A 20,087-nucleotide genomic window follows, 5' to 3' on the forward strand; every position below is an offset into this window, starting at 1 on the left:
TCTCAACAAAATGACGACAAACCATGATACATAACAGAATAACTTTAATTGCTAGTCTGAAATTTATTACATCAGTTTGAGCGGTTTTCATTTGAGTGTTGAAACCAATTCGAATCTGCTTTGGTTTTGCAATACCACGCTTTATAATACAGATAGGACCCCGCACGCGCTCTGATTGGTCAAAACCCATGTTTGATCAGAGTATAAAACACAGAAAAAGCGTGTTTTATTGTTTTTCGCCTATATCATAAAGCAAATGAAGAAGCCTGAGCCGTATATTACACTGTGATAAAACACTCCGGACACTTGAGAACACTTGAGAAATGTAGAAAACACGAGCCGCAGGCGAGTGTTTTCTACATTTCCCTCGTGTTCTCAAATGCCCGTCGTGTTTTGTCACAGTGTAATAGGCTCTTTGCAGCTGGGGTCACGTGACCACATTTTTTCTTTTAAAATTTTTTATTATGGGCTATAACTTAAAGAATGACAGAAATGGAAAGAGCATATTAAAAATACTAGAATGGCCAAGTTTGAGGTCCCTTGCATTAAAGAGTAAGTTTATACGACAGTTTGAATTTTCAGAAAATTTAGAGGATTTGTATGGAAGTTGTTGCTGGAGAGCAAGGCCTTGCTCTCCAGCAACTTTTTCCATACAAATCTTCTTATTTTTTAAAAATTCAGACCGTCGTAAAATCTCATTCTTTATAGACGGGGGCCTCAAACTTGGCCATTTTGGTATTTTCAGTATGGTCTTTCCATTTCTGGCATTCTTTAAGTTATAGCCCATAATAGAAATTTTTTTAAGAAAAAATGTGGTCACGTGACCCCAGCTGCAAAGGGCCTATACACGGCTTAGGCTTCTTTATTTGTTAAATAAAGCGATTGGCTTGAAAAAACTCGCGCCATCTTGTCATCCAATCAGAAGTGAAACTCAAACCAATCCTGACTCGCTCGCACACGTTTTCCCGCCCTTTGCGTCGGCTACATGTATGCTGTGGTATGACTCAACTCAGCCATTTCTTGACTTTGGGTTGTCGAATCTCTAACCACAACACAGCAATCGTTTTTCGCGAGTGTCTTTCCGACCACTGAATGCAAAAGTGATCTGTTTCTTTCGTTTTCGACCTCTGAGAGCAAAAGCATCCACTTGGAACCCTCAAAGCCACTCCAACTTTTAACGCAATGGTAAAAAACAGACCTTGGTTGTTGCGTCAACAATAAGTATGGGTTATTGATCAAGTGTAAGGTCAAGATGGCTGGATATTGGCCAAGTTCTTTTTTTGCGTGGACCGAGACGGAGTCGAGGTCCATAAACATGCAAAAAAAAAGAACGAGGCCAATATCCAGTCATCTTGACCGAAAAAGCTTGGTCAATAAAGGATTTATTATATGGCTTTCGGGGAAATTTTTCTTGCGGGACACGGCGGGCACTCCCGAGCGGGCAAGATAGCTCCATCTTACCCGCTCGCGTAGCCAATCACAGCGTAGGATTTGATTCATCTTGCCCGCTCACGGAGCTGGCCATATAATAATGTACGATACTTTTCGCGTTTGAATATATTTAGTTTAGTTTTTACACATTATATTCGACACAATTACTGGCTCGTATTCTTTTTTTAGCTTCATTTCCTTTCTTTGTAAGCCTACTGTTAAATGTCCTGGTTGCAACATTGTTTATTTATATTTTGTATGAAATAAATTAAACTCTTACATCCAACCAAAAGCAAAAACATTTCGCGCCAAATTTCTGAAACCTGAGGCCATCTTGCGCGCAATGCGGCACTGAGCACCCGGTGTTTTAAAGAGTCCCTGGGGAATTCCCGCAAATTTTGGAAGTATCCGCCCAGATTATGCAATAACTGAGCACCCGGGGCCTTAAAGACCCTTTGGGGACCCAAAAATCTGGGAATATCCCTCTGGCTTTTAAGATGACTGCTCACAAGAAAGACTGTTTCATTTTTTTTACAAATTCATCTCATTGTTAGTCTATTGTTCACCAACATACTTCATTCATCCACATTGCAAAGCATTATTTCGCAACCCGTACTTAATTCGCACTTTACCTCGGCACGCTGATGTGAAACCAAATTCTCAAATCAAACATTAACAGGAATCTTCACAGCTAGTAAGGAGAATAAAAAAGATTCAGGCTTCTGCTTAAGAAAATTATTCAAAAACGTCTCAAACAGGTCTCCATCGTTCTGGATGATTAAGGAAATATTTTGCTTGGAAGAGGGGCCATGCAAGGGGCAGAAAACGACATGTTTGACCTCTTGTGTATTAACCAATAAAAAAGATTTCAACTACCATAATGTTTGCACTGAAGTCTTAGTATATGCTACACTGAATCGTCCCTTCCATGGGTGAATCCGCTGATATGGCATGAACATGCAAGGGACAGCTGGTTATTTCCTTCTTAGTCCCAGTTCCCTTCTCGACGTTCATCCGCCTCCAGATATATTCGAGTTCGCTCATTTGATTATCTTTTTATCTGCCGTGAAAATCTTCACCTCTTCTTTTCTTGCCTGTGTCTTCCCTGAAGGAGAAAATGAAAATGAGATTTCAGTGTCTTGTTCCCATTTTGATTAGGTAACAAAGACTCTGTTCATATTTGATATTTCCATATTTCCATATTTCCATGGATCGCTTCTGCTAATATACAGGTCAACGCATTGGCTGCAAAACGCACCTCTTAAGCCCTGGAGGACACCAAATGCAAGTCAAATTACATTGTTGGGTTCATGTTTTCGATAGTATTCTAACACATTGATACTTGAAGAAACTTAGTGTTTTGCATTTCGTCCCCACTTCCAGCCCTCTAAGCACTCCCTCTTCCTGCAACTCCTGTCTCCCATACCCCTCCCACCCCCTATTCTCTCGGGCTTCCACCTGTCTCCTGACCCCCACCCACAAAACAGCCTTCGTAACAGTCAAGGCAAGAAATAAAATCTAAGGGAAAATCCCTGGAACCAAGGTATCTCAGCTTAGGGCAAAGGGTTGCTAAAACCCTTTCTGGTTAATAAAATCCTTTGTTTTAAGATGTTTTACCCTATATTACTTTGCTATTAACAGAAACTTAGGTATCTGGTCAAAAGGTCCCCAAGACAAATGCTCTCTCAAGAGTGGGCAGAAAATAATTAATTCACAAATGACAACAACTTCTTGTAAGGAAAAGAAAACAGGCTACATGTACCTTTCTCTTAAAATGTGCTGAGCTTGTCCCATATAAAATTTGTCTAGGGGAGTTTTGACCTAGAACCTAACAGAAAGTTAAAGGCTGGTTGGCCTGTGACACAAAGTAACTCATACCTAGTGAAGCCCTGACTAGTTACCAGGTTCTCTTGTAACAAACGGTCCTCTTGAATTATACTTGGTAGTTGATCACATTGTGTTGGAGGTAAAAGGTTGGGAATGAATCTTGCAAACAATACTGGATTGCGTGTAGAAAATTCTGAAAAAAATACAAATTAGAACTGCACAATTTCAGTTGTGAAAGATGCAAATAAACACCACTTCACTCCTTCTAAGTGAAGTAAGGGTGGCAAATGAGCCCCAAAAATTGAGCAAAAGGAAATCAGTTTAACTGTTAGTTCTGTAAAACAAGTGCAAAATCAATGGGGTTTTTCTATTTTCCCTGTGTCACATCATTTTGGCAGCATGTTAAGTGTGAAACAAGTCAAATATGCCACAGAAGATTTCTCCTTGTGATTACAAATAAATTTAGACAAACTTTGCTTCATTCATTTCAGCTCAAGGGACCAGTGGGGTGAAATGTCTTATTATCGTTGGTATCCTAGAGAATGTGAACCCCATCTGCCAGCCAATTTGGGCCCTATCTTGGACCTCCTTTGCAAATTCCCTGCAACCCCCCTTGCCAGAGATATACAAGCAAAGAGTGAGTGCACTACTTGCAGTTCTAATCACAAAATTTAGAGAGATGAAAAAGATCTCTTGAGTTCAGTTTGAAGCTGGGGGTTTCAGTAAGGTAAAGTCTACAGAAGAGTCTAGCAGCCCACTGAGTGCCTATGGTTTCCATTCATGCACTTGAAACAACTAAGAGCATTTCTAGTCCCTGCCAAATGGGATGCTAAGTCCATTGCAGTGTTATCCCCAGCATTCTACACACCGGTACCCATTTGTAAACCTGGGTGGAGAGAGGCACAGTGAGAGTTAAGTGTCTTGTCCCAGCCAGGGTTCAAAGTTGGACCACTTGATCTGAGTCCAGCGCACTAACCAGTCAACCATAACTTCCAGATTTCAGTAACACCGTATACAAACCTGGTTTCAGTGAGTAGAGTCCTTTGATAATGGACATCATGACCTGTGGGTCCACCCCAAATGGCCTGGACGACACCTGCTCGATCACTTCTGTAAAGGAACAAAGCTCTTTTGAGTAATTAACAGTCAAATTTTCCTCATAGAAATACCAGTCATGCAGCTGACAAAAGAAAAGAAACTGACTACATGCAACAATGTCTTCAAAGCCTTGTACTGGAGAAATGTTTGCAAACAATAACTTACATTTATTATAGTAAAAAAAAAAGCTTCTGAAGAAAAAAAAAAGGATAGGTTTAGGCCAAATAGAGCACAGTTTTCAAAATTTCAGAGATGATTGAAATCCTACTTTTCAAGCTTGTAAATTTCCATGCAGAGAAAACAAGTTTTGTTTAAACTGAGTTGACCATTTAATCTGTTAATCATGTCTGTTAAGTCTCTGGGGCAGCTCAGGCAGCATAGGCAAACCTAAAAAGAGGTTCTACATACTTTACAGAGAAATGATATATTGGTCAACCTGTGGGGTCAAAGAGCATTGAAACTTACCAAAGAGTAATGTATTGTCAGCAACAAGATTTGTGAAGAGTTTCCACAGTTCTGTCTTCAAATCAGTGTGAAGCTTTGGTATAACATAAAATCGGTTCTACAGGAAAATGTTTGGAAATAATAAAAAACAAAGTTTTACTGTTAGGAATGATTTCATTTAGCACCTAGGGTGCCAAATGAATGTACTTTTGGTAGCTCAAAGTAGGGTGATTATTGGAGAGAAGGGGACTTATGAGGGACAGGGTTCTGTAATGAAAATACATTTTTTTAAAAAATGTATATACCTGAAATTATGGGGTACCTACAATACTTAAATGAAAAACAACAGTAGGGGCTTTGATGGTCAGAACATTAAACATTATGTTCAGATAAGAAAGCAAACTTCATAATTCATTCATGCCATCATGTTTGTGTCTGGGATGTCACCATCACCACAGGATACTAAATGGAACAGGGGTGCCTATTGCAAATATGGCATTCAAGAGGAGTGCTTATTAGAAAGGAGGCACTTAATGGAAGGAGGGTATTGAATCAAATCCTTACAGCAGGCTTTAACTGGTACAAAGGTACTTAACAACTGCAGGTAGAATTATGTTTCATTACCCTGCTAAAAAATTAATGCATGCCATGAAATATGGAATGTCATGTTGGTCAGGTTTATGAAATTACAGAAAACATGCTGTAATGTGAGTCCTTGTTCACAATGGAATGATATGAGACAACCAAGATTGTACTAGAATACAAACTGCTGTCTATTCCAATTTTACACATCCTTGGCTACAAAATGTGCTTCTCAAACTCATTAATAATTCATCACGTTTAAACAAAGGAAATCATGACCGTGACAATGTTTGGATATCTGATCTTAATTAGCACAGATTTTTACGATTTTCTTTCTCCATTTTCTCCTTAATTTAAATTTTGATTGAGAAGATATATCAAACACTCAAGACTCGTATTTTCAACTCTCTCTTGCTTTTTGGAAAAGTGGTCAAACACGGTCTTTCATATTTGATATATTAATTCAACACTAAAGTATTTTCTACCTTCATTTTGTCTATCTAGAAAGACCAGTCCTTACCATGTAGCTGAAGATGGCCACTATGCCACTAACTGCTTGAAAGAATTGTGCCATTGCAAAGTTAAACTTCTCAAGATAAGCTTCTGCTGGTGTCATCTAAGAATTCCAACAAGCAAAATAACACTGTAGATTTGGAACATTTTAAATTGCACACTTATAAGCGGATTTACTAGCAGTTTAACAGTAGGGCTCTGTTGGAGAGAAGGCCCTGATTGATAAGGGGACGATGAGAGTACAGGACTTGGGTATGGTAAGGGACACTGGTGGGTTACATAGGGACCTTTTGGGGTACCAGACCATGCTGGGATAAATCTTAGAGGACCTAGCTTTGTGAAGGGGCTCTAATCGTAGAAAAACTTCTGGTACTATTATTGAAGAACTTTTTGCTTCTGAGATTTTCAGAGGGCGCCTGTTTTTGGTTTTCCAAAGAGGGGAGCAACACACTTCTGTTACACATGATCATGATGGTAAACACATCAGGTGATTCTATAATGGATTTCTGTTGATAGCAGATAACATGCTACATCAGTTGTTAAAAGAAACATGTTTTGATCAGTAAATAATTTCTCAGTTACAATTTGAGGTCATCTGTTAGGCCTAGCCAACCTCTAGACCCTGGGTTAGATTAGTTGTCAGAAGAGAGAGCTCTTTTATTTTTGTTGCTATCTCTTTGCCAGTTTTTTCTCACTTGTTATTAACACATGTAGCTTTTGCTTGAAAAAAGAAAATACTGATATTTCAAATAAGATAATCGACCCTGGCCAGTGTCTCAATGAATGTAATGTAAAAGTGGCTTCATTTAGTTTCACAATATAAATATTTATTTTGAACAGCTAGTCATTTGGCAAATACTAATAAGTCTACTGTACTGTAAGCCATGGACCACATTTTTTCCCCTCAAATGAGGATCCATAACTTACAGTACTGAGCAAGAAGACGAGGTTAGTAATATATTTATTATATTTTTACTGTGTGTCTGCGGGATTCGGGAACAATAGTTATTTCTATTCGTGCAAAACTGTTTTAAATTTCTGATGAATGTTGAAAGCAAAACGACTCAATTTGAAATCGTTGTTAAGTGACTCTTAGGTCCTTAGCAGGTTTTAATATTTAATAAAATTTCAGAAGTAAAAGAAAGTTTTAAACTTTTACTTGCTAAAAAAGTTAAGAACACTTGGCAATAAATCACGAAACATTTTGGCAAACAAAAGCAGCTTTAAATTTTAGCGGTCTGAACAGTAGAATACAGCCAGCGAAATTGACCAATCACAGCACATTTACTAACTGAGAGATATAATTATAATGTTGATTACACTTGTAAACAGTTATTTACCTGTAGTTCTTCTGCAACACGTTTGAGATAGGAAGTTACAAGTTCAATAAGGTTGCAGTACATTTTATCGGCATATTGTTGGCACACACACTTGTACACAGTGCTAAGTAGTCAAGAAAGCAAAATGCAGTTAAATGCAATTTAATGGAGTTAACAACAAAAAGCACTTGAATTCCCCTGGTAGTCAGTGGTGTCGACACATGTGTATGTGTCGGAATTCCAGGTGCTCATGGATTGTAGCCTGGCGTATGCACAGGAGGCGTTTTCTGGCATTTTTTGTAGTGCGGCAGCTCATTGCTCAGGCAGTTCCCCTCCCACCCCTTTCCCTCCCTCTTTCCACTGTTCCAACAGTGTGATGGGTGCCTGTTCCTCTTACTGTGTAGGGGCTCATGGCTGGGTTGCCAGGATTTGCCAGCCATGGTAGCAGTCTTCATCTAGGAGCTGACTGCCAATAGTGGACGCTCCTGGATGTCTCAGGCACCCAACCTCCATTTTAGCGATGCAGTTGTTAAATAAAAATATTTACCAGTAAAGAAAAAATGAAGAAGCTAGTCATAAAAGGGGATAAGTGACGATTTTGGTTGCTTTTCTTTTTTCTTGCTCCAAATTAGCTGAATTTTTGCATGTGGTCTTCAATGTAATAGAAAAACGTGTTCCTGTATTTTTGCCGCTGGTTTTTGCTTCGCTTTATAAAGACGCCGCTAGGAAAACCGAGTGGTTTTTTGCATATGCAATATCCTGAAAACGAAGCAAGGTTTAGCGCAAAAACTACGGGACATTGCTAAACACACCTAAACAAAACTCTATGCGAAATTTGGAGCGTTTTCGACAAAGTTCACTTTTGATTAAAATACCTAACGCCCTTTTCCCGCCGAGGCTGCAAATAAACGAAGCCGGGCCTTTGTTATGATAAACAGAGCCGATCCTTTGTTATAATAACCAAGCCAAGCCTTTGTTATAAGTCGAAGTCTCGCCTCGGTTTATCATAACAAAGGATCGGCCCGCCGCGACTGCAGGGACTTTGATCTCACTTAGAAAGCAGCAAAATGTCAATTTCACGCAACGTATAAGCTCAAAAATGTTGATTTTAGGTCAAAAAAGGTTTAAATGTTGATTTCACGTTGACGCGTGACGGAAAGGATGTTGGTTTCACTTAGAAACCAGCAAAATGTCAATTTCACGCAGTGCATAAGCTCAATGATGTTGATTTCAGGTCTAAATAGGTTAAAATGTTGATTTCGCGTTAACGCGTGACGGCAAGGAGGTTGATTTCTCTTAGAAACCAGCAAAATGTCAATTCCACGCAACGTATAAGCTCAAAAATGTTGCTTTTAGGTCAAAAAAGGTTTAAATGTTGATTTCACGTTGACGCGTGACGGCAAGGATGTTGGTTTCACTTAGAAACCAGCAAAATGTCAATTTCACGCAGCGCATAAGCTCAATGATGTTGATTTCAGGTCTAAATAGGTTAAAATGTTGATTTCGCGTTAACGCGTGACGGCAAGGAGGTTGATTTCTCTTAGAAACCAGCAAAATGTCAATTCCACGCAACGTACAAGCTCAAAAATGTTGCTTTTAGGTCAAAAAAGGTTTAAATGTTGATTTCACGTTGACGCGTGACGGCAAGGATGTTGGTTTCACTTAGAAACCAGCAAAATGTCAATTTTACGCAGCGGATAAGCTCGATGATGTTGATTTCAGGTCTAAATAGGTTAAAATGTTAATTTGACGTTAACGCGTGACGGCAAGGATGTTGGTTTCACTTAGAAAACAGCAAAATGGTAGGAGCCCATGATGGGCTCCTGAAAATGGTAATTTCACGCAACGTATAAGCTCAAAAATGCTGATTTCAGGTCAAAAAAAGGTGTAAATAAAAATAAAATGAAACAAATAAACATTTCAATAGACACTTTTTCAAATACGGCAACGTCTTCAATGGCTAAAAAATCACGAGATAAAACATAGTTTTCGACAAACGCGATCGTAGCTTGATGTCACGCACCGCCATAACTTCCAAGTTCAAAATGCGCTGGTACCTCTTATGCCTGATGAGGATAACAACTTTGGCGGCTGTTTAGTTTTGGATTTAAGAATTTGATGACTCCACGTGAAAACGCTCTATAAATAGGGCTGACAGATTAACAGATTAACCCTTCTGCGCAACGTACGGGTCTCCATACATCTGCATGTCCCCTGATCCCAGAAGCTCAAAACACTACAAATCATGCCGATTTGAAATAAAATCAACACAAACTGGATCACAGATCTGTTACAATCGATCGCCACTTGCTGGCCATTATTATGTTTAAATCTAGTTACCAGTTCAAGAAACGTCCGCAGAACGTAATCGCAATGCATGCCGGGAAGGGTCTTTACACCTCGTGCGCGGGAAGACATGGCGGTCGATACAAGACAAATTTTATAAGTCTAAAACCAGTTCTCGCTTTCCAAACTTTGACGCTAGCAACGCTTGGCAAATGGGCCACAACTCACCAGAGGGTATTTTTCTTGGGCAAGAACTGCTCTTGGACTTTGCTACCTGGCTCGATCTGACTTCGAACGCCGATAACACGATTACGGTATATCAGCTGCCTTCGAAGTTTCAGAACACATTTTGATTCTTTAAAACGTGCTGATGACTTACGGGTTTATCGAGGCTTTATGATGCCTCTCAACCACCAGGTAGGCACACAAGGTACTTTAAAACAATGCTTAAGATATTAGTTGACAGAGCTCTAATGCGGCACATCTCTTTTTTGTTTGATGGCATTTCGTTTGACGCTCGATCGATTCACGTGTTGTGTTGACGTCACAATAACCGGTGTAAACAATCCGTTTCCAGATTTCCGCTCTATATGCTGTGGGATTTGGTTTTGACTTCATACACTATAAACAGTCTACCTGTTTGCTGTTCAACAAATAAACTCCTAAAGACATGGCTAGGAAAAGCCAAGTTTTTTGCCTACGTTTTAACTCGAAAACAAAGCAAAAACCAGCGGCAAAAATACAGGAACACGTTTTTCTATTACATTGAAGACCACATGCAAAAATTCAGCTAATTTGGAGCAAGAAAAAAGAAAAGCAACCAAAATCGTCACTTATCCCCTTTTATGACTAGCTTCTTCAAATGTGTAAACAAAGTCTGCTCCACAGCCTTGTTTATTTACTCTAAGACTGAGATCCAAGATCTAAATATTGATTTTCCTAAACTCAGTAACAATTACTATCCCTCAGTGTTGTGCTGCTCTGTGTCTGGTTATACTTACAGATGGTAACAGGGGTCAGTAGGAACCAGGAGGACAATGGAGTATTTCTGGGAAGGCAAATTTAAGCTTATTTCTCTTGTGCCATGAGAATGCGTCACTGAATTATGACGCATGCTCATTTTGCACGTATACATCAGATGTTCTTTTGGCTTACTACCCACTCCTCCCTGGCAAACATCTGCTAAGACATAGTTAATAGAGGGGAATGGTTATAAAACCTTGTTGTAATGTTTCTGTTCGCTTTTTCGGCCTTGACCATGCACAAAACACAATAGTTGTTTGCTCCGTAATGAGGAACTAACAAATGGTGTAAGAGCTCAAAACAAAAGATTATGCATGGTCGTGGACCTTCCAACAAATATCTTGGCCTCTTTGTTTGCTCCTTTGATGTTTGCTGGGCTTCATAACCATTCCCCTCTAAAAACTATGGCTAAGACAAACCATGGATTGGTTTGTTTTGGCAAAGTTTTTAAATAAATAAATAAATAAAAGACTTTATTTAACCTGAAAGGCCAATCAGTGATCACTACATATACATACATACATACATCACTTTATTTACCCTCGGATTTCAGAGTAGCTTATGCAGCTAATATCTCCGAGCATTTAACCATCAGATGAGAGATAGACCACCACACCGGGAACTACGTCCCCTACTCTTTTCGATTAGTGTGTGGGTTCTTTTACGTCCCACAGAATTAATATTGAAGAGTTGTGAGATGGGGCTATGGTTTATCGTCCTTATCCGAGAAGACTAGAAAGTCTAACCATTTGCAGATGTCATTACAAAGGCAGCACTTTCTCCTCAATTATTTAAAGACCCTGAGTGTTGGTCCGGTCGGGGTTTGAACCTGCGACCTCCCGCACGCTAGTCCGGTGCTCTACCACTGAGCTAACCGGTCGGCGGTTGGATCACTGGTATTAATTGGCAATCAGCATTTACATATAAAATACAGCTATTTATAAAATTGTACTTTAAATTTTTATACTTTTAAAAACATGCACAGCTGTTAAACAACAGCAGTTCATTGCATGCAATAAATTGGGCCATTCCATTTAATACCCCCACCCCCTATTGAGGAGCTTTGAATTGTACCTCCCCAGAAAAGTAATGGCCCATTGAGATCACTTATGATGTATATTATATATATTATGTATATTATGCTTTTATTTTCCCACTAAAATGCTCCACCTTAATGCTCCATTTTTCCCAGGAAAACGCTCGGTCTCTTCCCAAAAAGTCTCTAAAATGCTCGGTTAGTGCTCATATATAGGGTTTCTTAAATTTTAATAATTTTAACGTTTTAACACAACAGACAGGGTGCTTAAAAAAACAAAAACTTATGCGTAGTATAACACAACGTTTTTAATAGTTTTAATACACCAAAAGATTCTCTGAATGATCTTTTAATTTGATTTGACTGCCACTAACCTCTCCTCAGTCTCCACTCAGCTGTATTAGGGTGGCATTTTGAATTTTTTTCAATTTCAAATTAAGTCCTCATTTTCTCGTAAAAATAATTTTTATTTTATTTTCTGGACCTGGAAAACAATTAATTTTCCGGGAAAATGCCACTAGAATGCTCGAATATTGCTTAATGCTTTTGCCTCACTAAAATGCTCGAAAAAATGCTAGCATAACGTACAACAGCGTACTTATGACGATATGTATAAAAAAAACACACCACTCGAGAAAAACAGTTGTCACGAAATAATATACCCTTGCAAACTTAAATAAATAAAGTTAAATATAAATTGCTTACTGATATGAGTCGGGGTTGTAGCTTACCTGTACATTTCTTCGTACGAAATCGGAATAAATTCGCCAGGATTCTGTTGTAATATTAATTGAATCGCACCTTCTAGCTTTGGCCAATGAAGAGAGGCATAATCTTCATCATTTACAGACGTAACTACGGCAAAAACAACAACAAAAAAGACACAAACTTAAGTTGATAATTAAGGAAAAAGTAAAAACAAAATGGGCTTCCGACATTATTTAGCGCTTTTTTGCCACTTTCTGTACTGTTTTACCTCTTGATAGTCTGAGTTGTGGGATTTCTACAACACTCTCAGTGGTCATGTTGACAGACTTTTCCAAACCTTCCAAAATACGCTTTTACAAGCATGACAATCTTTTTGGCTGCAGCTCAACTGTCGCCCGCCATTTTGTTCTTTCTACTTTTGGAGTGAGGAATGGGGCGAGCGAGATAATTCAAGATGGCGGATTCGGATTCTGACGAGGCAGCGAGTCAAGCATTGCAAAAAGGCGAGAAAAGGAGGCAAGATAATAGCGATCAAGAAAGTGACGATGACTCATCTTCAGAGGCAAATACAGACGCATCAGATGAAAGCTTTGACGAGAATATGGTTTGAATTTATTACTCTTATAGACTTGTTCGATCTCCGTGTTCTTGTACGGTTTCCATGAAGCTAACGGAAAACACGTGCACTTGCATTGGAGCTGATTTGAGGATTGCAGATGATTACAGATTTCACGTGTTTGGTTGCACACACATGCATTCACATTTAGCTCAATTCACACGTGGAGGCAATGGTGTAGCTATGCTCATTAAGCTTAACATAAATTTTGCAATACATATGGCACTAGTGACTACATACATTGGAAAGCTCAACATATCCTGAGAAAATGCGGTTAAAAAGGTGGGAAGGGGTGGGTGGGGGGGGGGCTCAAAAGCTATGCTCATTGGGACGTTCCTTTTTTTATCCGCACCCCCCCATGGAAAGGCAGATTCCGACACCCTAGATTTTTGTTGTCAGAACCTTTGAAGTTTGCATCCGAGGGGTTTAAAATTTTGTCGGCTTCTTTGAATAAATATTCCGACAGGCACTGTGTCAGAGGTTGCCTTCCATAGAAGGTGTGCGGATAAAAAATGGAATGTCTCATTAAGCTTAATAGAAATTTTGCAATACATATGGAACTACATAAGCTTAGATTGGAAAGCTCAACATATCTTTAGAAAATGCGGTTAACACGGTAGGTGGGGGTGGGAGGGCTCAAAAGCCAAAAATGATAAAGAAAAGTATGAAGTTATACAGAAAATTCTGGAGGGGTGGTGACACAGGCAGCCCAAGACCACAATGTGGGGAGCTATTAATTTTCTTATCTTTATGCGAATGTTCAGTCAAACGTGACACATGCGGACGACTAATGGGAATGCACAGTTCTCAATGCGATTTTTTAAAATCAAATTTGGTCTTTTAACTGTCCACTTTTTGGTAGCAAAGAAGTTATAACATTATTTGAAGTAAGTTTTTTGTATGATGGTGCCGACAGATCGTGTTTTAACAGTCGAGCAAAGAACATTGCCTGTTGAGAACTGTGCACTTCCTTTCCCTGGTCAGGGTCAATTTGTTCGCCCGGCATTCAGCTTTGGCTATGAATGTGTCCATGGCGGGTCCTGGCAGCATAATTACTGGCTCTGGATGGCTAGCTGGCTACGATTCAGAGCTTTGTAGCATATGCTATGGAGATGAACTTGGCTTTGAATTCAGCTGAAAGGGGGCATTTAACCCTCAAATATTATTCTGCATAGGAATTGGGGTGGTTGGCATGCTTTCAATTGTTTTTTTTCCACTTTAAGCGGCAGGCAACCCAGAATAGAGTGTCAAGCCTGTACTTCTTCCTAGGAGTGGAAAACCCAAAATCCATAACTCACTTAAAAAGCTTTGAATCAATCTGAGAAGTGAGATGACAATAGAAAAGACAACAACGCATTGACGTGAGTCAATTTTATTGCCAAAATATCACAATTTCAGCTATAATGTCGATTACCATTTTCCCCATACAAATCTTTGTAAATTCAAACCGTTGTAACACAACACCTCCATATGCTGCAAGGCGAGAGCCGCGTTTTGCTTATTCAAACTTGGTCTTTATTTAATGGTACATATTGGCTGTATATGTCACATTTTGCTGAATGTTTGCATAAAGATAAAAAATATAATTTATAACTCCTCACATCGTGAGCTTGGGCCACCTGTGGTGGGGTGTGTATGTATGTATGTGTGCATGTGGATGGGGGGAGGGCTGAAACTGAAAAGCCATCCATGGGGAGAACTAGAAAGGGGTGTGCACAAAGTTCAATATTGTTCATTCCCTTTTATTATTGTTGCAGGAGATTCCTGTGGAATTTGAAGCATTTCCTCCAACAGAAGAAGACTTCAGTGGAATAAGGTGTCTCTTACAGCAGGTGAGCTAATTTAGTGCTAGACAGTTCCTTTAAATCACTGGACTTGGCTTCATGGTCAGTGCGCTCAACTCCAGATCAAGTGGTTTTGGTTTCAAGCCCTGGCCGTGGACATGCGACTTTACTGATGAAATCAAATGCAGGTCTATGTAGATTGTGTTGTGTTTTTGGCCAAGACACTTTACTCTCACAGTGCCTCTCTCCACCCAGGTGTATAAATGGGTACCAGCAATTTTAATGCTACAGTGGTATTACACTGTGAAATTAACAACATTGGTAAACATGCTAGGTTTGAGTATATCTCATCAATGATTATCATTATTAATATTAATTATATATTAAATTATTTGGGATGAGCTGACTGTATGACTGTCTTATGACTTATATTACTGTATAGCTATTCTTAAAGAATGCAGTGGATCTATCGAAGCTAAGTGATCTCATCATTTCACAGCCTGAGGTGTCAACTGTGATTAAGGTATGCTATTGAATATTAAGTAGCTTGTGCCCCATAATTGAATGAATGTAGGAAATGCAGTGGTCTAATAGCTAGCCAGTGTACTGGACTCTGGATGAAGTGGTCCAGGTTTGAGCCTTGGACAAGGTTGTTGTTTTAAATTCTTGGGAAGACACTTGACTCTTGTAGTGCCTCTCTCCAACCAAGTGTAAGTGGGTACTGGTGAATTTGTGCGTCAGGTGAGTCAGGTTTTTCTTTGAGTATTAGATACTATTTAACAATTAGATTATGAGCTCAAGATTTCTATGAGGTGATAGTTGATGGGGCCGAAGCTACACCGAATCAACTATCACCTCATAGAAATCGAGAGTGGATAATCTAATTGTTTAAGTAGAAATCTTACTAAAATTCACTTCAAGTAACAGTTTCTAACTATTTATTAAACTTTGCGCCTAAAAAAGATCGCTCGGATTGAATTGTCATTTAAAATTGAAGTTGTGTGTGCCTGTGCTTCAGTTTTTTCGATTATTTCAGCTTTTTTAAAAGTCAAGAAATTGTAAATGTCCTTCATTTAGACTTCTCAGGAATTCAATTACCCATTTGCATCAAAAATTTCCTCCAAATCTTTGGGAAAGTGAAAAAAAAAAAAGTCGCTATTTCCTAGACGACCTCCAGCCACTGCACACTAATTAAACAGTACAGTGTTTCTATCGAGGAACTATCGGCTGATAGTTGCCCCGCGGAAATTTGATGTTCTTAAAACAAATATGCTAGTTTTAAGAACATCAAATTTCCAAGGGGTAACTATCAGACCGATAGTTCCGAGACATAAACATTCTATTGTCTTTATTGTTCACCACTAAATTTTCTTCCGCGTGCCAGTTCAAAAATCGTATTGAATATTTCAGCTTTTTTAGATGAAAGCTGTGAAAGCCAAATGTAAAATTTGAAAAGGAAAACAAACAAAAACCCTTTTAATACAATGTCAATTGTTTACTTTCTTTAAGCCTGCTTGTTTACAGAAATATTTTCACAGACGAGTACTATCCATCCGGGTATTTTCCTAGGATGGGCACTATAGGTTGATAGTGTCTCTCCGCGTATGAACACTATCGCGTCACATGATCAATTTAAGCCAATAAGAATTGGAGAAAATTTAGTGGTGAACCATAATGGCTGATAGTGTTCGATGGCTCAGCCAATCAGATTACAGCATTTGCATTAATATACTAGTACAATTCTACTAAAGTAAATAGTTAATAATAATTATTATTAATAATAATTTATTATTAGTAAATAACAAAAATGACATGATCAATATTGTGAAGTAATAATTGCATATTGATTCTGGCGATAATTTTGTTGAAAAAATACATTAGATTAAAAATAATTACTTGGATTAAAAAAAAATTCTAAGTTGTCAAAGATAATTTTGCTGATTATTTATCCTGTCATTGTAAAGGTTGTGAATAATGAAGATGATGATGAAAACAATGGTGAAAGTAAAACTAATGATGATGATGATGATGAGTCAGAAGAGGACGTCTTTGGAGTAACAACAGTGGTGAACCTTAGAAAACATCAGGTTAGAAACCTTTAAATAGTCTAGTCTTAAATTTTAAGCTTTCTTAATAGGTGGGCTGAATTATTTTAGTTTACGGCTTACATATTTAGTCACTATATAGAAGATTAAATAACTACTTATTTATTAATTATTAACTGAGAGTGAGGTCTTTACAGGAAAATCTCAAACTGAGACTTTGTGTATTGACCTTGCAATCACTCAGTCAATACGGCAAGGCCAAGGTTTGAGATTTTTTAGTAAAGACCAAATATTTGAGGTTAATAAGTTGTTTATTGTATCAGATGGCTTTCTGCTTTGTCTTTGCAGGCCCATAATCAGCCTGTGAGCATTATGGGAGAATAATGCCCTAGAATTAGCCAATAAGAGTGGGTCTTGTATCAGCTACAAACACAAGCCATGTAATAAGAAATGCAAAATGACTTTTCTGTTTTTATTTAATATACAGGATAATGATGCTGTTAGGCAGCTAAAGAAATTGTTGGTTGATAAATGTCGGGAGTTTACTTCCAAAGAAAACACTGCAGAATTTACAGAGGTGATGGAAGGACCGCATTCTGTGGGATTTCTCATCAGCGAACGTTTTATTAATATTCCGCCGCAGATTGCAGTACCTGTTTACAAAACATTAAGGTATGTCAAACATCAAGGTATGTTCTTGTCAAACATTCTTGATACTAGTGAAAGTGTAAATGCAGCAGAGCTTTATGTTGTGACCACTGGGGCTGCCAATACAACCAAATTTTTTTCACTGGCAACTAACTTTTCACACTTTTCACTGATTGAAATACTTTTGCTGGTGACTAAATCTGGAAACTTAGGGACCAGTTGGCCCAAAGGTTTTTCCCTGAAAGTCGAGCACTGTGTGGTGTTTATTGTATGTAGCTGTATCATGGCTACATGACTGCTTCAAGGAATAGGTGTCAACCTATGACAGACCTTATGGAGCTCATTATAAGAAAACTAGAATGGGAATGGCAATGAGAATGTCATCCCTCCAAAAAAGCAGTGAATTCTTGTGGGTAGACTAGAATATGTGCAATTATTACATAAATTTTCAACTGGTAGATTTCTTGGCCATCCTCCATGAAACATCAATGTGAAATGATGGTCGGAGTTCTATGTATTTTGGAGAATGATTTTTAATACCCAATTGACAATTGATTGTCTGTATTTCCATTTGGATTGAAAGCTGGTATTGAAAGATTCCTCCTTTTCTTTCCTTTAGATCTGAACTAAAGAAGATCCATAAAAAGGTATCATGAGTTTTGTTCCGTGTACTTACCCTTTACGTATATACACGATTCATGGACTGTTTGTATGAGAGGTGCTCCCTTGTCGGAGCTTACGAATGTGATATAATCATGTTAAATGACTGAATGAGTAGCCAGGGTTCAGGACTCATGATCAGTGTCCCATTTGATTTACATTTATTTACAATATGGGAGCTGAGATGGTGGTGCATTGCTGGGCGAGGGACTTCATAAAAGACAACTTATGAATTTGACACGGTGCTCTTTCCACATTTTAGGGACAGGACATGCCTCTTTCCTATTTTGTAATAATATGCAAGACATACAAAGACATTGAGACAAAAACACAGAAAAAGGTTAAGAAGGCCAAGACCAAGGATTCAACGAGTGCACTGAATTTTATTAATGTTGAGGATGAAGTGTTTCTAAAGGTAAGGATGCAAGCTCTTAATGATCAAGATTAATTAACTAATAATAATAATAATTATTAGAAGTAATTCCATCGACTTAAAAACACAACCTGCTGAACAAAGAGCTAACAAAAATTGAAGTACCATAATTTTTAAAGCACTTTTTGGGGTAGAGGGGGGATTAAACATGATCAGCAAGGAATAATGGAAAAGCAGCAAATATTTAAGATTATTTTCCAGCGATTGATAATTAAGCTGTTTCTGAACAATTAGTTAGTCAAAATGAGTCATCATGCAAAGCTTTCATGAAAATGTGTTTTACTTGCAAGTTCATTTTCGTACAGATTGAACCATTTTCATTCAAGAAAGGGGGCATGGACTTGTTTTGAAACATGTATGACATAATACCTATTCTGACATTAATTGTGCTAATTTTCTATGACAAAATCTTTAAGTGATGTACATCCCACCTAATGGAGGAGTGGTAAATTATAAGGCATGTGAATGCCAACTTAACAGATCAGACTTGCCAATGGCTTATTGTAATGCCATGAGTTGAAATATTCAACTAAAAAGATTAAAAGAACTGATCTGGTTAAAAAGTTTGAATAATGGACTTTTTAGCATCCATGTCGTTAAATGGCTCCCTTGTACTAATAGATAAGTGTTTTCTTTTGTTTTCAGGAAAGTGAACTATTGTTCAGTTACACAGCCAGCACAGACTCTGATGAAACTCTTGTAGCAGGCAGATGGACTTCTGATGATTCTGAATTAAAGCCTTATAGAACTGTCTTAGCACTTTCTGCTGACAAATTTGATAAGGCACTAGAAGGCATAAATACTTTGCTCACACAGTAAAGGACTTGGAGTACCAGTAATTTATGGATATCTGCCCAGAGGGACTGTTTAAATCATCAGTTCTTCATCAATGGCATGGTGCACTTATTTATAGGTAGTGCTCTTTTTAGTCAAATTAGCTTCTCATCCAGATTCTACAAATTATTATGTATCACTGATGACAATTTTCACACCCCCTGGATCCCTGCACTTGTGTCACAGACAGTATATGTCACTGTGTTTAGGGGATTTTGACTTGTGCAGCTATACTGCTGCTAGCCTGCAAACACAGACGGATTTCCAGCTTTTGTTTTTGGTGATGTGAAACAAAAGCGGCAAATCCGTCTGTGTTCGCAGGCTAATCTTCTAGAGCAAACAGCAGAAAATAGTAAGTTATATGTATACACACTGGAATTGTTCCAATGGTTCAACTTGGATGAACTGTAGTCTTGTATGTGTTTCTTACATGGAATGGCCCAACGAAACCAAGCTGAGTGATCTTCCTCTATACATAGATTGTGCTGGCCAAAAGCTAAACTTTAATTGTACGTGGTATGTACAGTACTTTTCACAGTTTTACAGCTGGCAAAATGTTGTACAATGAAGTATCACAGTTGTCATTGCTTTGGTTCACTTTTCTTCTGACCCAACATCCGTTCAAGACAGATGCTTTCTCCTTTTTAGGGCTGCTTCATATGAGCCCCATTTACTGGGCTGGCCCCGGCAGTTACTGAAATTTCGTTCCACCATTTCCTTTGTAAAAATTTGATGTTCTCATATGAGGTGGGCCTGCCCGGTTGCCAAGATCTCGGTTTCTACAACCAAACTTTGTGGCT

The 20,087-nt window shown here is 38.4% G+C and overlaps 2 protein-coding genes across 2 annotated transcripts; one reads left to right on the top strand and one right to left on the bottom strand.

Moving 5' to 3' along the window:
* Positions 1-1,656: 1,656 nt before the first annotated feature.
* LOC110061989 (CDK2-associated and cullin domain-containing protein 1-like) lies at positions 1,657-12,673 on the bottom strand. Its single transcript, XM_089286032.1, has 8 exons — positions 12,536-12,673; positions 12,291-12,414; positions 7,236-7,338; positions 5,903-5,998; positions 4,822-4,918; positions 4,279-4,368; positions 3,310-3,451; positions 1,657-2,536 (listed from the first exon to the last, which is right to left on the bottom strand). The coding sequence occupies exons 1-8, from the start codon at positions 12,582-12,584 to the stop codon at positions 2,488-2,490; spliced, it is 750 nt and encodes a 249-aa protein (XP_089142158.1). The 5' UTR covers positions 12,585-12,673; the 3' UTR covers positions 1,657-2,487.
* Positions 12,666-19,873, top strand: LOC110061978 (BRCA2 and CDKN1A-interacting protein-like). The gene is made up of 8 exons (XM_020768848.2): positions 12,666-12,871; positions 14,641-14,715; positions 15,110-15,190; positions 16,632-16,754; positions 17,200-17,384; positions 17,980-18,007; positions 18,283-18,435; positions 19,099-19,873. Exons 1-8 carry the CDS (start codon positions 12,722-12,724, stop codon positions 19,270-19,272), a joined length of 969 nt encoding a protein of 322 aa, XP_020624507.1. The 5' UTR covers positions 12,666-12,721; the 3' UTR covers positions 19,273-19,873.
* The last annotated feature ends 214 nt before the right edge of the window (positions 19,874-20,087 follow it).

This window comes from Orbicella faveolata, unplaced genomic scaffold, assembly GCF_042242905.1.
Source record: "Orbicella faveolata isolate gen_17 unplaced genomic scaffold, um_ofav_v1 contig_1, whole genome shotgun sequence".
Taxonomy (NCBI): Eukaryota; Metazoa; Cnidaria; class Anthozoa; order Scleractinia; family Merulinidae; genus Orbicella; species Orbicella faveolata.